This window comes from Rousettus aegyptiacus, unplaced genomic scaffold (genome assembly GCF_014176215.1).
Source record: "Rousettus aegyptiacus isolate mRouAeg1 unplaced genomic scaffold, mRouAeg1.p scaffold_m13_p_9, whole genome shotgun sequence".
Classification (NCBI taxonomy): Eukaryota; Metazoa; Chordata; class Mammalia; order Chiroptera; family Pteropodidae; genus Rousettus; species Rousettus aegyptiacus.
The window spans coordinates 9112589-9133915 of record NW_023416312.1 but is presented as its reverse complement, the minus strand read 5'-3'; the positions used below and the strand labels follow the sequence as shown (position 1 = coordinate 9133915).

At 35.3% G+C, this 21327-nt stretch overlaps 2 protein-coding genes across 2 annotated transcripts in view; both read right to left on the bottom strand.

Moving 5' to 3' along the window:
- Positions 1–267: 267 nt before the first annotated feature.
- MBTPS2 (membrane bound transcription factor peptidase, site 2) overlaps positions 268–21327 on the bottom strand; it is a 39257-nt gene continuing 18197 nt past the window's right edge. Inside the window, exons 5-11 of the mRNA XM_016166123.2 lie at positions 20430–20557; positions 13145–13263; positions 11380–11560; positions 6471–6565; positions 5918–6113; positions 4317–4392; positions 268–3150 (exon numbers count right to left, since the gene is read on the bottom strand). Coding sequence (XP_016021609.1) covers positions 2928–3150; positions 4317–4392; positions 5918–6113; positions 6471–6565; positions 11380–11560; positions 13145–13263; positions 20430–20557 — 1018 coding nt within the window. The 3' untranslated portion in view covers positions 268–2927. The remainder of the gene's footprint in view (positions 3151–4316; positions 4393–5917; positions 6114–6470; positions 6566–11379; positions 11561–13144; positions 13264–20429; positions 20558–21327) is intronic.
- Positions 13270–18681, bottom strand: YY2 (YY2 transcription factor). The gene is given in 2 exon segments (XM_016166124.2): positions 13270–18443; positions 18446–18681. Coding segments are annotated over 2 exon segments (1350 nt in total). The 5' UTR covers positions 18612–18681; the 3' UTR covers positions 13270–17259.

Below are 21327 nucleotides of genomic sequence, written 5' to 3'. Positions count from 1 at the left end.
AGAAGACTTCCATCAGACAGTAAGGAAAGGGAACATGATAGTCCTCTTTCTTTGTCTATAAACAGGCTACATCCAAAACAGTAGCAAGAGCACAGGAATCGTATTCAAAAAAGACTTCTTTCCGTGACCTGCAATAACTTTCACATACAGATTGCTTGAGTGAAAATGGAAAGCTGCTTTTAGAATCGAGAATTTAAAAAACAACTAAGATCATACTGTATGCAAAGGGAACAAATATTTTTTAAAAAGACAACACACAGATGATGATAAAACATAGAATGCTGGTGCACATTTATTCTTTTATTGCTAAACATCAAATGCCAGCAACTATGGTATCTTCAAGTTAAATCCTAAGAATGAATTACAGCACAGTCAAAAGGTTTATAGAAAAAAGTATCTGTGCACCATCAGTATATGGACATTCAATAAATACCACAGGACAAGTGATGACTGAGAGCCATATATCCATGAAGCACATTTACAATTTACTATTAGAACAATGACCTGTAAAAGTGATTATCGAAAGGTCAAGTTTAACTGCAAGTCTTTTCAAACTGAGATGCTGAAAAGAATATATACACTCTTTACAGATTGTAGGTGATTTTTAAAAAATCCCCCGAAGTGTAAACAATGCAGAGTAGGAACACTGAAAATAAAGTTTTACTGTTGAACAAAGTGACAACAAAGAATGAACATTTTCTTCAAATCCTCAAAATAATTCATTTTTCTAATCACTCTACAGAAATTCAAATGGATTATTTTCATAAAGATAATATACCTGGGACACACAGACCTTCCAAGTTATTTTTTTATGTTAACATATATTTACAGTAGTCAATACTTGTTATAGCTTACTTAAATAGAAACATGCTTTTCTAATCCATAAATAACACTAATCATCATCTATTCAACCACATTTATTAAGGAATTATGATCTCTCATGCAGTGCGCAAAGATGAGTATGACATGGTCCTTGCTCTAGAAGTGCCTACAATCAAGCTGAAGAGAACATGTAACATTCCTTCCTTTCTTACGTGGCGAGGCTATTTTTATACAGACAGGACTAATCTGCTCAATATTCTAATAGAGTGGTTCCCAAATCCTGAGCCTGTGGAGCAACAGACCAAGGTGTTTAAAAGCTACAAGAAAATGATGTGTTTGGGAACACATCATTTTTTCATCCAGAAAAATATGTTAATGGGTAGGATTTCTCCTATTAAATTTTTTCTCAGCTTTTAAAAAACCGACCTGCACATATACATTTTCATTAGTAAACTGCTTAGTTCATGTAATCGAATTATGTATTCGATGGCATTCCTCAAGTTCTACCTGAACAGGTCCGAACATAACTGTGCTAACACACTTTGCTCCTGAACGACTGCCTACAAATAGAAAGAATGTCTTTTTCCTGAGATAAACCAATATTTCGTATGGTTTAAGTAGTAGTGGTACTAACTGATGAGTCATTAATCAAATGCTAAAATTACATTCAATTTCTGTTTAAGAAGGCAGGCAAACTTGTAATACAATCTAAAAAGTTTGTTAAAAACGATTTAAAAGTTTAAGTGCCTGAACAGTAACTCAATGCTCTAAAAAAGGTGAACCCCATGGAATTCCTCACTTAGTGAAGAAGTGGATACATGACTGTTAGTGTTCTTGACTGTATGAGAGAAGCATGTGTTTGTCATCAGAGAAAAGGATGCTCATATGTTTCTAAGACCAATTGCTTCATAGCGGCCTGCAGACTTCCCAGATTTCCAGGGCTGCATCTCTAGTCCAAAAGACCTCCAACTAGGTGGGGGCTTTTCTGGGCACAAGAGTCAGTTCCCAGGCTCTGGCAAATCCATGTTTGTACTCACGTGTAACCATTCTCACTGCACTACCAAGTCTTCTGTGGACCCAAAGAGGTAGCTTAGGGGAAAGATGGAAAGCAAGGACTGGACGTTTTACTACGCAACCCAGAGAAACATGGGAACTGCTGGTGAGGACAAAGTATGATTCAGGGCTTAAGGTAGTTACTCCTTGAAGACAGGAACCCAGGGGCTGTGGCCTCAGTTAGCCCTAGCACCACAAGAGAAAATGTCTACCCAAGCCCTGTAGAGAATAGTCACCAGGACTGCAGAGGTCCTGTGATGTGATCTGTCAGAAGACCCAGCTCAGTTCTGAGGTTTGATCCTAATTGCCTCAGCTCACATGCTGCAAATGGGAGACACTTTCTGCAGCTTACTCTAAATGTCAAGCTAAATGCTACTTTATGAGGGAATAGGGACATGTCATCAAAGAGGTAACTCTTACGGGGCAAAATGTGTCTGAAGATATTGTAGGCTCTACTTCCTACTTTATTTACTTATTTGGCATCATTTAACAAAGATGTTCCTTTTTGTGCCAGCAGATTCTTTTATAGAAGTTTATTAATTGTAATCAGACCCCAGTTGTCAGAGTACAAAATAATACACCATTAAATTTTAAAATACTTTTCAAACAAGACAAAGGGGGAGAGATATAGGCCAAGAAAATGCTCACCCTTCTACTTGGCCAAAGCCTGGTCTTCTTCAAATCTAGATTAACGATGCTTTTTCAAGAAAATTTCCTCAATTAATTCCAACTAATTCTGTTCTCCTTTAAACTATTGTGACATGATAGTCACACAAAATGGTTACATGAATCTGTACTTGTTTAGAAACTGTTTTACAAGCATCTGAAATTTGTTAAGTTCAGTCTTTAAAACTAGAATGGATTCAAGAACTATACCTTGCATTTCTTCTGTTTACCCCCCAACCCAGAGTTTGTATACTATGGATATAGGAGGAGCTTCAAGTTGTTGGCTAAAATGTAATTTTTAAGGAAACACTTTATATTTCATATCAAGTAATGGTTTTCTATATTGCCTATTGTAACTTGGAGATTCTGTCAGATGAGCACGAATATTACCGTGCTGTAACCATCCAGAGTCCCAGGGTCACATTGGCAGCTAAAAGTACACTGCCACCAAGCAAGATGAAAAATCCTATCAGATCTTTGACATCATTGTCTCCAATCACTGAGGTAAGGGTAGCATCCAGGAAAGAGTTTAAAATCCACTGTCCATCCAAAGCAAAGCAGGGCACTGCGTTCACAATAGCCAGAGCTCCGGAGAGGGAAATCAGGTACCTGGTTAAAATCAGTTAAGGAGCTGACAGTGGAAACTGTGGAAACACATTCTAAGCGGAAAATATTAAGTGGAAAACACTGGGAGTCAGAAGATATTTGACTAGGGCTGAATTTGAGATTACAATTGACTTTCCTCCTTTTTCAGAATCTCTGCCAACCAGTACAGGCTATTCGTTCTTAGATCTCTAGTATTTAAAACAAATTATCTATATTATTTTGAAGTTCAAAAACCTTGACTAGAAAACTAAAGGCCAATCATTTGCAAACTAAGGCAATCTATATATAATGAACTACTAAGAAGGGTAAGTCTTTCTAATTCTTTAACGATACAAGAAAAGAAATGTGAAAGGAATAAGAAATAAAGGAAAATTATTTTTTGACTCTTATGAAGTATTACTCTATATTAGGAAATAAAGGTTTTGGCCCTGTGAACTCTATTTTATCGTCATCTATAAGGTTATAGTGTAAATCTGAGACAAAGATGCAATCTACAAGATATAATCTTGATTATACGCAGTTTTTAGTAACTGCTAATTTGTTTTCTATTGTATTTTTTGCAAATCGTTGAGGAAATTAAAACAATTTTAAAGTGATGAAAATAAAGAGCCCTTCCAAACTGTTTAATTTCCTCAATTTCTAAATAATAATCATAAAAAATTTTTCATCTTGTATATGCTATATGATAAATAAAAAATTTTTCATCTTGTATATGCTATATGATAACATGCTAAAGAACAGAAGATATTTCATCCTCTGAATCCCTATTTTAGTAGTGGAAACCAGTTTGATTTCCCTTATGCATTCCTCCATTTGTTCAGAGCTAACAGGCTCAGATGGGGTAGAATTCACCTCACCTCACTAGTAACCGAAGTTTCCATCCTTTATGAACTTACTCGGAGCTTTTAGACCTATCGATTCAACTCTCAATTTGTATCCTGGGTTTCTTCCCTTTTGTGTCTTAACCTTTCTCCCTCCCTGATCAATCTCTCTACTTTGACTTCTTCCCTCCTAGGTAAAATCTGATCTTTTTCAACTTTAAAGTTTCTTTTTTAGTTATTAGAAATTAATTGATAGTTGTTAAGGTCTACGCGTGCTCTATTCAAGATAAGTCTGATCAAGTTCCAAATAACATACTTTTAAAACATTTTCTACACCAGAAAGGATACTTGACAAATGTCTCCACAACCACAGGCAGATCTATGCTTAGAAAGTTAAAACGTGGGATAAAACTGGTGATGCTCACTAAAAAAAAGAAAAAGAAAGAATAATGAACATTACTTATACAGATAAACAATTGCATTATGAATTTTACCATATGGTCAAAAATTGGGCTAGCCCATTAAACTGGTTGAGAAAGGCCTTCCCAAGCATATGTGGGCAGGCTATGACCTACATATAAAAACAATCAATTATTCTAGAACATCTAATAAAAATAGTGTAATACAGAAATTCATGTCCCAGTGTACTTATATTTTGAGGTAAGAATAAGTTAAACTGACTACATAACACATAAAAATATCAAATACAGAGACTGACTTTAAAAATATAGAATTTACATCAAAAGCATTCTTACCCTTTCAAAGAAGTATAAACCTTAAAATCACAATCACTCCAATTATTATGCCATTTAACCTCTTCCTGGTCTTGGTTTTTTTTCTTCATTAACAAAACAAAGCTTAAGGCTAGAGAATTTTTATGGTCTCTTCCACTCTGCGGATTCCATAATCCTATTTTTGTTTAAAACATTTAAAAATTTTCCTGTACTAGGTCGAACCCACAGTACCCATTTCTGAATTACTTTCACATGGGACATTTCTTCCTTTGTTGATGTATTTAATATTTGTGCACTAGAGTCACTTGGTGTGAAACTCAAAAATAAGAATGACCCAGGTTGTATCTCAAGACATGACTATGAAGCAATGAGAGCCTTTTTAAGAGTAATATAAAGCCTACATGACCATTAAGTAATGAATAAATAAAGAAAATGTGCTATATCCATACAATAGAATATTATTTGGCCATAAAAATGATGTAACATGCTACAACATGAATCTTAAAAACATTATACTAAGTGAAAGAAGCCAGTCACAAAGTAGTCTATTTATATGAAATGTGAATAACAGGCAAATTTATAGAAACAGAAAGTAGGTAAGTGAGTGCCAAAGGCTGGGGGATGTTGGGGAGAAATAAGGACTGACTGTGTTTAATGGGTATGGTGTTTCTTTTGGGAGTGAAAATATTCTGGAACTAGACTGTGGTGATGGTTGCAAAACTCTGAATATATTAAAAACTATTGAATTATATGCTTTAAAAGGGTGAATTGTACATGAATTATATTTCAATGTTATTTAAAAACAAAACATAAAAAAATCTTATATAATGAGATAGACTATACAATCTTCAGCCATTTGGAGAAGCTATATATTTAGCCCAATCATGCTGCAGCAAAACAATTATGCTGGCCAGGTTTTGAAATTATATTCATACAAAATTCATGTGCCATGCACAAATTACTTTATAGTCATATCCCTATGATTCCTGGCATTCTCTGGGGTATGCTGCTCTTGCCACTGTTTTGGGGGCTTGGATAATTCAGATTATTTTCCTATAGCCTAAATTTTATTTAATGTTTAAAAGCAAGTCAACAAGACTGAAAAATGATCAAATTTTTAATAAATAAAATTAATGCATGGATTTATGCTGCGTTTCTACCACTGAGAATACATGTCATATTAATGGTTTTCTGAGGGTCTACTACAATACCCACCTGTGTAGTGAAGGTGCAGTGGATGTCCCACATACAACATATCAATCTGAGGAGGGTGTTTTACTTTTATTAAGCGAGTATGTGCTTCCAAAGAAGGTACTATGCAGAAACTTGAACTTGAGCTTGTTTTACAGTCTTTATTGGTTCTACAAACTTGGGTGGCTTCAATTGCTTTCCGTGCAGGTAGACATGTATGCTACAAATAAAATATTAATTAGTCAACACTAAAAATGATTTATTAATGAGAAAAACAACAAGTTACAGTCCTTCAGTATCAATTATGTCACCTAGCATTTTAGCAAAGTTCATGTAAAAGAAATGCCATTTATGTGCACCTAATAGAAATTAGATTCAAGAATTCACTTCACTTCGGCCTAATAAGATCTTACCACTATAAATTTTTGAGGATTCTTAGATGAACTGTGACATGTGAAATGTAGAGGTTTTAATAAAATGATATAAAGCAAAAGAGAGAAGTTTTCATAGATTCCATTTCAACTCTATCTGCTTATTTTATAATAATTACATCAGACAAGCAGGAGAGACAACTTACCAAACGCTTATTAAAATTATTTCTGTAGGAAAAACACACATCTGTGAGACTTTGATTGTTACAGCATTCAGTCGAACCATCTAGCCGTTTGTATGCTAAAGAGAAATAGTTTATTAGAATCTGTTATATAGTACATTTATAATAAAAATTTTGCTTTCAAGATAAAAATGGTAAGTAAAATGTATATGAATTCAGGAACAATGTTATAGTTCAGAGTTCAACTTGATGGTTACTCACTGCAGAGTTTGATTTTATATTAAAAAATATATTATGTCCAATTTGAAATCAAGAGGCAGCACTTACCCTAGGTTAGCTGTCTTCATATAAACTTACCCACTCATAAAGCTGGAGCTCCAGAGTCTCAGTAGGTTTTGCAATAATTCCAGATGGTCAAGTACAAATATTTAACGAGCCACTACTAGCTGTCCTAATGCCACTGATTCAATATCACTAATTGAGCTCCTGTGCTGTGGTATTAGCAAACAGAGTGGGTCAGAGGATGCCTAAGAGACTCTCATCCTTAAGGAAATCCTTATGATATCAAATACCTATCCAGGCTTACTTTAGGGCTTTCCTCACAGAACCAGGGCAGCTCAATTTAACCCCACAGATGGGCACATATTTGCCTTCATGTCGATAATCTGGTTACCATTTTTGGAAGACAACAGAAACAGGACAACTGTTTATTCCCACTATTCATTTATTTTTTAAAGTTCTTTGGTAGACTGCTTCACTGATATCTGGAGCAGAATAAGGAGGCTAAATCACTGGTATAGGTGGAACAAAAAATTATTTCTGTGTATTTTGGAAGGTTATCTGCATTCAGTACATCAAACTTGTACAGCATAAACTGATGTATGTCAAGGACCAATTAAGCTTAGAAGCTTATATTCGTACAACCATACTCAGATGAGCTGAGAAAGACAGACTCAAGAGCAAAATTACTATAGTACCACAAAAACAAAAAAAAGTGTTTCCCAGTGCTACAAAAAGCCTTTCTATTACGAGAGTGTCTTCAGGAGTACAAGCATGAAAATGTTAGTCGATATGCAATGTATTTTTATAAGAACTTTGTATTTCAGCCAAAGGTTTTTGTTTGTTTTTAAATAGCTTTTTTTTAACTACATTTTTTGAGGAAGATATTTTGTATTGGCTACATAGGATCTCCCCTAGACACCATTGCTCTCTCTCCTTGGCCAACAGAAAGTGAAGAACAAAACAGAGGTGAAGCAAACTAACCGATCCATCGATTTATCCTCTGCATTGGTTGGCTGTATGGGTAGTTTTGTTTCCTTATCATAGCTGAAGAGGTATTAAACTGTGGGTGACAAGTCATATTTAAAATGTGAAAGCAAACTGTGAATACCTAATGGCACTGACAAACCTGTGCCTATAATCACTCATCGGCCCTAACGATAAAGTATAAAGTAAAAAGTTGTTTAGAATTTTTTAAAAAATTGATCCAGGCTAAAACTGAGTACAAGTCTTCCTTACTCAAGGTAATGCTTTCAGAAAAAAGAATTGTTTTTCTTTTTTTCAGACTAGTTCTTGTCTGTAACTTTTGGTTCCTTCAAATCACTAAGTGGCGTGTGGACACCTGGCAATCCTAAAAGCAGAGTCTTGAATGTGAATGGGAGAAAAATTTTGTTTTCTATTCTGGGCAGGAATGAGACCAGAGATCTATTCCAGGTACAAAGGGCTCACCCAGTGTCCTTTTTGTGGCTTCCGGAAAGGCCACTCATTCTCTAACAAGTGGGTGGGATAAGCTCCTTAGTCTTGACCCATGCACCAAGGGCAGAGCTGGAATTAAATCGGTTTTGACTGTTGGTGACATTCTTAATTTAGCAGGTTAATGTTTAAAAATCTAAAAGGAAAGCATTAACAGAAGAATAAAGCAGGTCTCAACAATGTTGTAAAATGTAGTCATTTCAGGTAGATTAACCATATTTTTCTAAATTGCCAGAAATCTACCTGTTAATATTTTATGGAGAACACCTAGTCTGCTTAATTAATATCTTGGAGAATATCTTTACAAATTTAACAATATTCCTGGGAAAGTCAGGGTATGACATAAGAGACCAGAAATGATTGGCTAGGTTAGCTCATGAGCATTCCCAGAGTCACAACTTTCCGAGGTGGTTTTATTGTTTTGAAGTGCTGTAAATTCTTAGAATTTTAATCATGTATACTGAATTCCATTCTACATTAAACAGGAATCTTTTCTGGATTATTGGTCACTTTGTATTACTATATTTAGCTCTATCTTTCTCCTCCACTCATAATGAAGGACATAAAAGGTACCTATATATATAAAATACTGTCAGTCCGTAGCTTTCTTAAATGTCAATAGCCCTAGTGGTCACATATGCTATTAAAATTAATCTAGAATACATTTTCAATTACATTTACAGTCATTAAGATCCCTGTGAACTGGCTAAGTATATGCACTATATGCACTCAATTTAAAAATGGTTAAATAGAGGTACAGTTTTATCAGATACAGTGATCATGTAAAATCAACACATATTGTAATATAGTCGCTTCTAAGGAGATGAAATAGATATTGAAGAAGAATCATTTTGGGATTGATTTTTTATTAGTGTGGAAAAGTAATATCCCCTTTAGGTTTTTAACCCATTTCCTGTTTAGAAGAAAAAAGTGCAGCTCACTGCCAGTGTTAATTTTACATAAACATGCTCTTTGAGGCTGGAGTAAATCTGACTGGTTTTCAATATGAAAATAAAATATAAAAACTGTTCTTGGAGTTATTTCTAAACAGAACATCTCTAATCCTAATGTAACAGAAATGTATATGGTGATCAGTATTTAATAATTTTTTTCACATGGTAAATTCCAAAGCATGAACCAATATAGGCAGAACATTACATTCCGCACAAAAACATCACCACAAACTTTGGGAGGAAGGTTAGGATTGTAATCTGTGAGTTATCTCGGAGTAAACACTGCAGCCACAAAGGCTGTCGGTGAGTATTCTTGGGACAAGCAGGAAATTGGTTAAACGAATATCTACAAAATATAGCATATAACCCGTAACAGTGAAATACTCAAAAAGTTAATAAGGAAAGGGTTTCAGAGTATTTCAGGGAAACTTTTCATTCCATTCTGACAGGAAAAGGACAAAACTTTAAACATGTGAAATGCAGATATCCTAAACAAAACAATCCTATCGGAGAGAACTTTATTTTATTACTGTTATTTTGGCTTTTGCAATTCAATACAGATTATACCAAATTTAGGGAAACTGGAGGAAAATGGTAAAGGATTTAAGAAGTATGCAATAATGAATTATTTCTCTTGGAGAAGAACACATTGTGGGTTATGTACCAAACTTCTGTCATCTAGAAAATAGTTAAGTGGCTCTTGAGAGTAGGAAAAAATAACAAGTATTCCAATCTTAAAGAATCAGATTAGCCCACTGAACAATCTTCACATCACCACAAGGGAGATGACAAGACACTGTGTGCCTCCTGACATGATGTAGTAGGAAGTACTGAGTGCTACCCAGAAGTAGTTCCCCTGATCCCCAAATGGATCCCGAATCTAATCAAGCCTCTAGACCTAATTACCATTTATAGGATATTTGGAGGAACGTCTGAACATGTTAATGACATCGCAAAGATAAGATAAAACCAGACAAATCCAGAATATGGGAAATCTGACAAAACAGATGACTCAGTTTCTTCAACAAACAAATGATAGTTAAAAAAAAAAAAAGTCATGAGGAATCATTAGAAGTTAAAATTGAAACTTAAGAGACATACCATCCAACTGAAACAAGCCAACTAAGAAAAAAACAAAACAAGGAAAAAAAACAAGGAAAACCAACTAGATATTAGAAATTATCACTGATTTTGTTAGGTGTGATAACAATACTGTGGTCATGTTTTAAAAGTCACCATCTATTAAAGACATGCTGAAGTTTAAGGATGAAATGCTAGGATGCCTGGGATATACTTCAAATACTCTCCCCAAAAGTGAGCTGATTGAATGAAAAAATTGGCAAAATATTGATAATTGCTAAAGCTGGGAGGATGTATGAGGTTTCATTTATACTACTCTTTTGACTTTTATGTACATTTAAAAAATTTTAATAAAAAAGTTCTTAAAAATGGGTTAAATGTGCAAAATTACATTTGAAAAAATTTCAAAAAATCAGTACTACTTTGCCATTGGTGTACACAGTACTTTAGTAAAGTTATTCTTGATGATTAATCTTACTTCCTAAGCCTAGTAGATGTGGACAAGTATCCAGGACATTTCTTAACTTAAAGATATAGTGTGTGAGCATAATTTGTATTTTACAATACTTTCAATAATTTGGGCCTTCATAATTTTGTATAGAGAAGCTGATTTTTCGGAGCTGATAAAACTCAAAATAAATTTGGCAGCTTCTGAGAATAAACTTGCTGTGCCCTGCCACCTGCTACACAGAACAATAAACCTGACTTCAGGGGGTATTTTCAGAAGCCAAGATGACTTCCTTTGGGTGCCTGCCACATAAAACAATTCGATCCCAAATAGCATTGGACATGCCACCATCCATACAGCATAGGGGTATTTAATTACTGGAATTTAGTTAATTAGTTATGGTTGACCTTGAATGCTGACTTAACATAAGTTTTTTTTTAATGTAGAAAGAATGAAATACTAGAATCCTGAAAGCAAATATATTATGAAATTAGAAGTTCAACAACAATATGTAATAAAGGCAACATGTATATTAGTATCCAACTTACCAAGAATGTTTACTAATTAGGGCCTATTAATATTTTACTGATTTGTTTTAAAGAAATTGGAACAAAACAAATCTATAGACAAAATCTAAGAATTGGTGAATGGCAAGTACTGCTGCTTGAAGCATTATATTATACTGAGGAAATATACATACCTCTAACTGGGAAGCTTAACTGTTGTAAAGTTGACGCACTTATGCAGTAACCAATTTGAGGTTCATAGGCGATGGTATCTAGACATTCATTCCAATCTTGTACATTAGTAACAGGGCAATCCTGTAGATGGGTGACAAGGTCTCCCACAAAAAGGCCTCTGGGTCCAATGGCAGGTGAGTCCTTGGGAAGAGAGCAAAACCAAATCAGATAATATGTGAAGATAAGCTATGATTAATTTGAGTAAATAACAGTTAAAGACACTGAATTAAGTAGAATATTTTAAATACAAAAAGCTTTGAATCTAAAATGTATAGTCCTAGAAAATTAACAAAACTGAACACTTATAGTTGCTTTTCCTACTTCTCCAAGATGTTGAATTTTTTGCAACTGAAAAATACACTTTTAGTCTTAACAGCCAATTGTTAAGATCAAAATCATAGTCTTTCAAAACTATTAGTTTTTTGTGAAAGCAGTCATCAGAGTGCCTTCATTTTCCTATATCTTCAGTGGATAAAACTATAAGACAAGTCTATATCTAGACAGAGTCCAAATACGCACACAAGACTGTCTGCACAATGAATACGTGAGCCAGATGCTCACAAGGTAATTTTCCTCTTCCCCAAGTCTGAATAGAAGGATTGATGCTTATCACAGAAGTTACTGTCTAAGGGAGTGAAATACAGAGTTGAAGACATAAGATCCCACGAAATGTTCTGGCTGTCTAGCCTAGGTTTCATCTTTCTTACTTCTTAGGAGTAAAGATATTTGACTTAAAAGCAGTCAGATATGTTTTTTATATTTTTAAAAAAATGCATTATTTACCTTTACTGTTTATTTATCAACAAACTACAGGTAGAAAATCTTAATACTATTTTTGTAACTTAGAACAGAAACAATTTTTGGTATTTTTAAAAAAGCTAGCAATTTTTACAAAACAATTTTTTCGATGAGAAAGGATTACCAATAACTTCTTCATGAGAAACTAGGCATTCTATATATGAGGAAATCCTGAATAAAAGTTTCTGACATAAAATGCTAAGTGTTGCTGGTGAAAATATAAATTAATACGGCCACTATGGAAAACAATATGGAGGTTCCTAAAAAAATTAAGAATAGTACTACCATATGACCCAGCAATCCCTCTTCTGGGCATCTACCCCCCAAATTTGAAAACATTTATTTGTAAAAGATGTATGCACTCCGATGTTCACTGCAGCATTATTCACAGTGGCCAAGACATGGAAATAACCAAAGTGCCCTCCAATAGATGACTGGATAATGATGTGGTACATACATACAATGGAATATTACTCAGCCTTAAGAAAAGATGAGATACTGCCATTTACGACATGAACGAATCTTGATATAATCACACTAAGCAAAATAAGTCAGACAGAAAAAGTTGAGAACCATATGATTTCACTTATATGTGGGATATGAAACTGAAAGCAACAAATGAATAAGACAAAGAAACAAAAACCCAAAGACACAGATAAAAGTTTAGTTGTCATCAGAGGGAAAGGGGAGGGGGTAGGAGGAAGGTACATAGAATAAAGGAGGTCAAACATGGTAACAGAAGGAGATTTGACTTCGGGTGATAAACACACAATGCAATATACAGATGATATATTATTGAACTGTACACTTGAAACCTATATTTCATTAATCATTGTCACCTCAATAAATTTAATTTAAAAAAATAAAATAAAATGCTAAGTGTTACATCACAAAATCTGGTGAATGTCCAAATAATCCATTATTTACCTCAGCAACTTCAGTGATAAGCACTCCGACTCCAGTGTAGTAAAAGGGCAAGAGAATTACAGGGAGGAGAACAAGAGCTAAAACACCCAGGAGTGCAAGGACAAAATTATGCCAGATACCTGAAAAGAGAAAAAAAGGGATAAGCTAAACCAGGGACTGGAATGATAATAGGTATTTGGACTTCACAACACCTGGGCATTCTGATAAATTAGAAGTAACCAGAAGAAGCTGTGAGGCAGATAAAGCTACTTATTAGTACAGAAGACAGATGTTCAGTTAAAGGCCTCTTCCATTTCAGATATTAAAATGTAAAATAAGCACATTAATATCATATTAGGAAGACCACATGCTAATGATTTAACACTAATAAACTATATTCTATTACACACTTACCTTTGATATATATATATCATAAATAGAATATTTTCTTTACCTTCTTTTCAGAAAATACACACATTATTAATATAAACATACTTGCGATTTTTGAAAAGAACTTTAGAGCTATTCAAACAAAAGTTAAGACAAAATAAAAAAACATTCTTGCTGAACGGGGGCATTGAAATTCAAATGGTATTTGGAGAGAGATTGTTTTAAGAATTAAAGTATTATGGTGCGCATTATTAGTGTATTAAGTAGAGTGCGTATCTTACATCATCAGATTATAACCATCTCCACTATATATACAGAGACCGTTAGGTGAACCCAGTGGTGTGCCGGAGCCAGCCAGAGCTGACTATGTACATGCTTTACCAATTCCTTCTTCAGGGACTTAGGGCTGGCACCTTGAAATTTGCCACGGTGGGACTACACACTTACAAGACAGAAACCAGCAAGAGCTACACATCAGAGCTCGCCCCCTTCCCACCAGAGCCAGGTGGTAAACGCACACTAGCATGCCACTATTAACCCCTCCCCCAATACCTAAACATCCTTTCCACCAGTTTTATTGAAAGGCATAATGGGGGCACTACTAGCACTCTGAGAAATGGGAGTCTTAGTAAGGCTGTCCTTTATATTATGGGATATTTAGCATTCCTGGCTCCATCCACTAAATGCCATTAGTACTCTCCAGTCATGAGACAAACAAAAAGATTTCCCTCCCTCAAATTCCAGACATTCCTAGGAGGGTGACAGCAACAGTGGTTGAGAACCAATGTTCAATAATGAGAAATGTAACCTAAAGACATTTCCCAGATTCGCAGGAAGCTAAGTATGGTCATATGACTCTTTTGGCCAACAGGATGAGCGTGGAAGTGATGGAGACAGCTCTGTCAATGTAACTATATGATGGAGCTAAACCTGAGTCTTTAATATAGAAGCTACATATTGGGAATAGTAGATAGCTAACGAGACAAAAGGTCTGAGCCCTTCAAATCATAGAATTATCATATCAGCACTGTATTATTTATTACAGCAGGAAGCTATGGTCATACGACTGTTTTGGCCAACAGGATGAGTGTGGACATGATGGAGACAGCCCTGTCAATGTAACTGTATGATGGAGCTAAACCTGAGTCTATAAACATAGAAGCTACACAGGGGGAATAGTAGATAGGTAAGAAGACAGAAAAGGCCTGAGCCCTTTAAATTATAGAATTATATCAGTACTGCACTACTTACATTTGGATTGTTTTGAGAGTTTGAGTTTATTTTTAGCTATTACAGCAGCTAAACACCTAGCTAATACATGTTCCACATACCATATTTGCATTGTAAGATGCCCCCCATCATTTTGAGTGTTATAAGTTGTTAAATTCCAGAAGTATCCAGAGGCTACTTTATATATTTTGGACTTTTCCCTTCTCTACACATTCACATCCTATCTTATATCCGCTACAGACTATAAAGGAAGTACTCAGTTGAATGATTATTTATAAGCCAATGCTTAAAAAAGTAAGTCCCTATTAACGATCACTCAGGCTGTTTTAACTTTATACAATGCTGCAACAAAGTTTTGCTCATATTTTTGTGCATCTAAATATGCACCAGAGGGCATGGAAAATTACATAGAAATGGAATTGTAGGATCAGAAAATATGTACATTAAAATTGATGTCCAATGAGTTTGCATTGTTTTCTTATAATTGCCATATTTCCCCACCGTCTAAACAATACTGGATGCTATCATTTTAGACTTTCCCATCTGCTTGGTGAAAAGTAAAATCTCTTTTGCCTTAATTTCTATTTCCTATTTCTTTAATTATGAGTAAGCCTAAACATTTTTGTTTTTTAAAAGGCTATTTCTACTTCCTTTGAGAACTATTTACATCCATTTATATTTTTTGACTGGTATTTTTTTTTTTTACTACTGTGTATATATTATGTGTCATATATACATTGAGGAACTTGGTCTTTTGTAAAAAGTATTACAATTTTTTCTTTAACTGAGCATGTATTAAGATATGTGTGTTGTTTGGCTTGGTTTATAGTTTTGCCCATGCAGACATTTTAAATTTGCTGTGGTCAAATGGCTCCTTTATAATCATCTTTCCCAGTTCATGATTATATAAGATACTTACCTGTTTTCTTACATTGTTTTCTTAGTTTCATTTAAAAAACAAAATTAAATTAAAAAACCCCACCCCATCAATTCTTTGGCTTATTGGAATCTAATGAAACTCATTTAGGAATACAGCTATAATCCCACTTTTCACCCCGACCCCTCACCAAGTTGCTAGTTCCAACACGATTTTACAAAATAATACATCCCCACTGATTAGATTTGCCACTATTACCATGCACTAAATTCAGCCCCCACCCCCATTCAGTATGGAATAGTCTACCAGGACTGCCTGGATGCTTGTATCCTCACTATCCCTCAGAATATCATCATGCGACTATGGCTTTTCCCATCCAAACAATAGTCAGTGGGGCACAGAGCAGCAGTAATTACTCGATTCTCTGGTTAGCTTCCTATCTTGTTAGGGTGGTATCAGATTATCCCTCTAGAGCCCAGATTTGCCCATGATGACTAATCAGCAATGAGGATGGTAAAACACATACACTTCCTTTATTTAAACCTCGTCTGTTAACAATTTGTTTATAATTACATCAAAGGAATCTTTACTACAACTTTTACTTTCTCTAGAGCAAGATTTCTCACTACTGGCATTTTGGGGCAAACAATTTTTTGTTGTGTGGGATTGTCTTGTGCACTGTAAAATATTTAGCAGCAACCCCGTCCTCTATCCCCAGATGCCAGTAGCACTCTATGTTCCCTATTTTCTAGCTATGGTATTCATATAGGCAAGTTTTTAACTTTCTTTAGAACACGTACTTTATTTTTGCTTTTTCTATTAAACAGAGTGTACATATTTAAGTATTAAAAGGTCAATGTATAAGCAATGCAACTACAACTGAGTACCACTCTAACTGAAAAGGCAAAGAAATTACACTAAAAAACAGTTGTTGTTATTGATGGAAATAAAACGACTAAAATAGGTTTAAATTGACTTAACACTATTAAATTACATCTTTCAATACTATGTAATTTAGTGCAGCTAAAAGATAGGCAAAATGTGTTAGCATCAAAGAATACAACCAAAATTAAGATAGCACACAAAACCTATATAACCTTTTTTCAAACAAGAAAATACTTTATGCATATTTGTTCATTCTTTTAAAGAAAATCTCACAAAGTTATCAACCTTCAGAAAAACCACAAATAGAATTACTAACCATATTCTGAATTATATTCTTAAATGTATAAATACGAACATTTGGAAAATACAGAACTTTCTAAACTTGTAAGCAATTGGTTAACTTGAATATGAAAAGTCCCATCTGCAGCGGTTTAATAAAGAACAGTTTTTTGATGTGAAGTCCATGAATTATTCTCCTGTTGGGATCAAACTTCACAAAATCATGTTTTTCAAAATGATTTTGTATTACAGAACAAGATAAAACATCTTAACAATGTAATCTTATTACATTTATATTTTTAACTTTTTTTCCCACTTGTTAACTTTATTTTCACTAATCTATCAAAACACGACCCTTAGGTACGCAAGAATAAAAAAAATTCTTTTCTAGAAACAATACACAAGAGAGAGGCATATTTATTTCCAATTACATTCCTGGAAGATCCTTTCCTAGTTTGAGAAGAGTCTTTCCTTTTTACTGGCTACTTTTGTTCTTAGCATGTGTTAAGATATGAGATTTCAGGTTAGTTGACTGAGCAAACATCCTATCACAACTATCAAAGGGGCACACGTAGGGCCTGTCGCCAGTATGGATTCGCACATGTGTGCGCAGATTGAAATCCAGGGAAAAGCGTTTTCCGCAGCCTTCAAATGTGCACTGAAAGGGCTTCTCTCCCGTATGCACCAGTTGATGCCGTTTTAGCTTTGAGCTCTCAACAAAAGCTTTGCCGCATTCCGCACACACGTGGACTCTGGGGCCGTGGGTGTGCAGATGTTTTCTCATAGCAGAGTTATCCCTGAACATTTTCACGCAGCCTGTATGAGGACAAGCTACAGTTCTTGGAACGTCTTCTTTGGTTTTCTTTTGCTTAATTCTAGCAAATTCTGCCAGCTGTTTGGGATCTGAGAGGTCGATGCCGGGTATTCCTTCAGGAGGAAGTTTCTTTCCTTTCATGTACTCTGAATAATCAGGAGTTGGGTTCACCTCAACCTGTTCCTCTGTCTCACGGTCACTTTTATTGCTTGGGGACCACATGGTGACAGAGAACTCACCCTCCAGGGTTTTGATCTGCACCTGCTTCTGCTCCCACTTCTTGCTGCCCGCCTCAGAGCTGCTGCTGCTTACCGCCCCGCCGCCCACGGTGCTGGAGTAACTTTTCTTACCGCTGGGCTTTCCGCTGCGGTTTCGGCGTTTCTTGGCATGGCTGTAGGTCGATGACGACGCGGAGGCTGTCAGGGAAGCCAGAGTCTGCTGGAAGTAGTGGTCTTCGTCGACCGGGATGACCATCTGGTCCCCTAAGTTAGTCTGCAGGCCGTCTGACTCGTAGTAGCCCACGACTTCCTCTTGTGTCTGCACCATGATCATTTCCTGGTCCCCTTCGTTTGGGTTAACAATGAGTGGCTGCAGCGCGATCAGAGGTGGATAGTGGTGGCCACCGTGAATCCAATTGCCGCTGAGATCCCCGTACTGAATAGTTTCTAACGCCAAGGTCTCCACAGGAACAGTCTCCACATGGATCTGGTGAAGCTGCACAATCTCCGTAGGTATCTGCGAGTTTTCTGTGGAGATGTAGATGGCGTCGTTTGAGGCCATGGCTGAAAGTTCTGAAGAGGCCTTGGCTACTGGGCAGCAGGCGAGTGAGTAGAAGGCCACAGGAAAAAAACCGAGAGAGAAGTTCGAGTTCGAGAAGAACGCGCGAGCTCTGAAATAGACTGTGAGCGCCGAAGAACCTCGAAGGCGGTTGAGGTCAAAAATGCGGAAACCGCGGTGGCTTCTGGGAACGCCTGGCGCATAGGCTTCTGGGATTCTGGGCATGCCTGACGCATGCGCTTCCCGACTTCTGGGCACCTGGCGCATGCGTTCTCCAGCACCCCAGTAAGTGCACGCCTATGCTCAGCCCCACACACTCACGCACATGCGCGCCCAGGCTCATCCCCACGCACTCATGGATGCGCTAGCTCTCGCGACTCTTCACTCCATGCTCATTCGCCAGGCTTTTTGAATATTAATTCAGTAACCAGGCTCTTCACTTAATTTTTCTACATTTCGTTTCCGTTAATTTTATTGCGCCCCCCCCCCCAGATGTATAACAGTATCTGAAAAAAAAAATGAGGCCTCCTTTCTAATATTTCTGCTTTGTTCCCTCTTATTTAAATGCACTGACCGGTTTACAGACCATTTAATAGTATCAGTGATAGTTGATAGTAGGATTGTTTTGTCCTTTAATAGGACTGCTTCTCAGTGTTATAGCATTAGAAAGTATTTAGCTATTTCTACTTTTACCAATTTTTTTTTTTTTTAGCCATTAAGAGATGTTGAATTTTGTTAAATACCTGCTTGAATATCTTCTGAGATGAGGCTTTTCCCCCACCAATGGGTGTTTACCACATTCAAACAGCTTTCCTAATATTAAACCATCCTTAACTTTGTTTCAATACACCACGTGTCGTGTCTGTGGACGTTTTCGGTGCTTTAAGAGATGTTATATCTGTATTACATTGGCTTTAACAAAAATCTTAGTTTCCTTTTCTGTGACATCTGGAAAGTTTACAACAAGTTGGAATTTTAAAGAAAAATCTTTTTCTTTAAGATTTGAAAGAATTCCACTCATGAAGCTTTCAAGGGTATTCTTCAACTTTCTTAATTTCTCCCTCTGTAATTAGCCCATGTATATATATTTTTTCTATCTCCTTTGGGGTTTTTTAGGATATTTATTTTTTTATAATCATCTAGGTTTTTGAAAATTTTTTTTTGCAGAGATGAACAAAGAACACTTTTATAATTGTTTTAATTTTCTCTGTATCAGTTATCATTCCCCAATCTGACTGCTAATTCTGTCTGTAGAAGTTTTCTCCCATTGTTTAATCTTTTTCTTCAAAGAACTAATTCTTGGATTTAACAGTTCTGTTTTTCTGTTTTCCAATTATTTTCTGCCTACATCCTTACTAATTACATCATTTCTTAACTATTTATAGTTTTTTTCTCACTTCAGTTGAATGCTTAACTGATTTACTTTCATTTACTTCATAACTACCTAAGGCAGTGGATTTTCCTTTTAGCAAAACTTTACACATTTCATTACCATTTTTAAATATACTGCAATTATGGTTTTGAATGAAATTATACAATTTTTATGTTTCATGGGCACTTGAAAAGAAATTATGGTACAGAGTTTGACATATTTATTGAATTTTATCTTATTAAGAGCTGCAATGATCTGACTTCATACTTATATGCCATGTGTTGAGAGATATGAGTCTCCATTATTACATCTGCTTTTTTCCATTTTTGTTTTGATGGCTTGTTACTTGATATAATAAGATTCACAATGATTACATTTTCATTGTGGATTATACTGCATATGATTATTAAGTAGCCCCTTGTCATTTAATACTTTAGTGATATTTTCTGTTCACATTTGCATTGTATGTTCTGCTCATTTTACTTTTAATCTTTTAAAAATAATTTGTTGGTTTTAGTTGCTTTTAATGAAGAAACTGGAATATAAATTCTTTTGCTCTACTACTTTTAACTGAGAGTCTTATAAGTTGAATTTATCAACCAAAAGATATGTTTTCATTTGTGATGTACTTTCCATAAAACCACTAATGACATATAGATGAATAGAGAAATTTGTCTGTTACCTGCACAAAATATCCTTAGCTGCTGGACTGGTGATATAAGTTGCAAATGAGTGGTGAACAGATCAACAAATGCTCCAGGATAAATAATGAAGAGAAAAATCCCAAAGCCATTAAATCGAACTTGTTCCCTAAGAAATCACATAAGAAAAAGGAATTTACTACTAGTATTGCATTTTTCAAATTAATAATGTATATAATCTTAAAACTTCCCACTATACTTCAAATTCTTGTTTAAAAAACAGTTCTCTGAACAGTCAAAAAAGTTATACCTACATATGCGATATATATCTCATGATTTTACAGTATAGTGTACAGGTTTGGTGGGTCATCCATGAAATTACATTTCGTAAAATGCCATTGTGATTACTCAGCTAGAAGAATAGATGAAATACTGCCATTTGTGACAACATGGATGGACCTTGAGATAATCATACTAAGTGAAATAAGCCAGACAGAAAAAGTTGAAAACCACATGATGTCACTGATATGTGGGATATAAACCTAAAAGCAACAAACATGATAAACAGAGACTCATGGACATGGACAAAAGGCTAGTAGTTACCAAAGGGCAGGGGGTAGGAGGTAGGGAGATGAGATAAAAGGGGTCAAATATGTGGTGACAGAAAGAAATCTATGAGTAGTGAACATACAGTGCAAAATATATATGACTCACTATTGAATTGTACACTTGAAACTTACTGGATTCCTTAACCATAATTTAAAAAATACAAGTAAAAGAAAAAAAAGACCTACACCTTCAAAATTTTTAGAAACCAATATGCTGAGCAAATAACTTGAAATTAGTCACACACACATAAAGAAATGGTTTAGATTTCTATGAGAAACTAAATGAAAAACATTTTTATGGTTTACTCTGAATTATTTTCAGAGGACACAG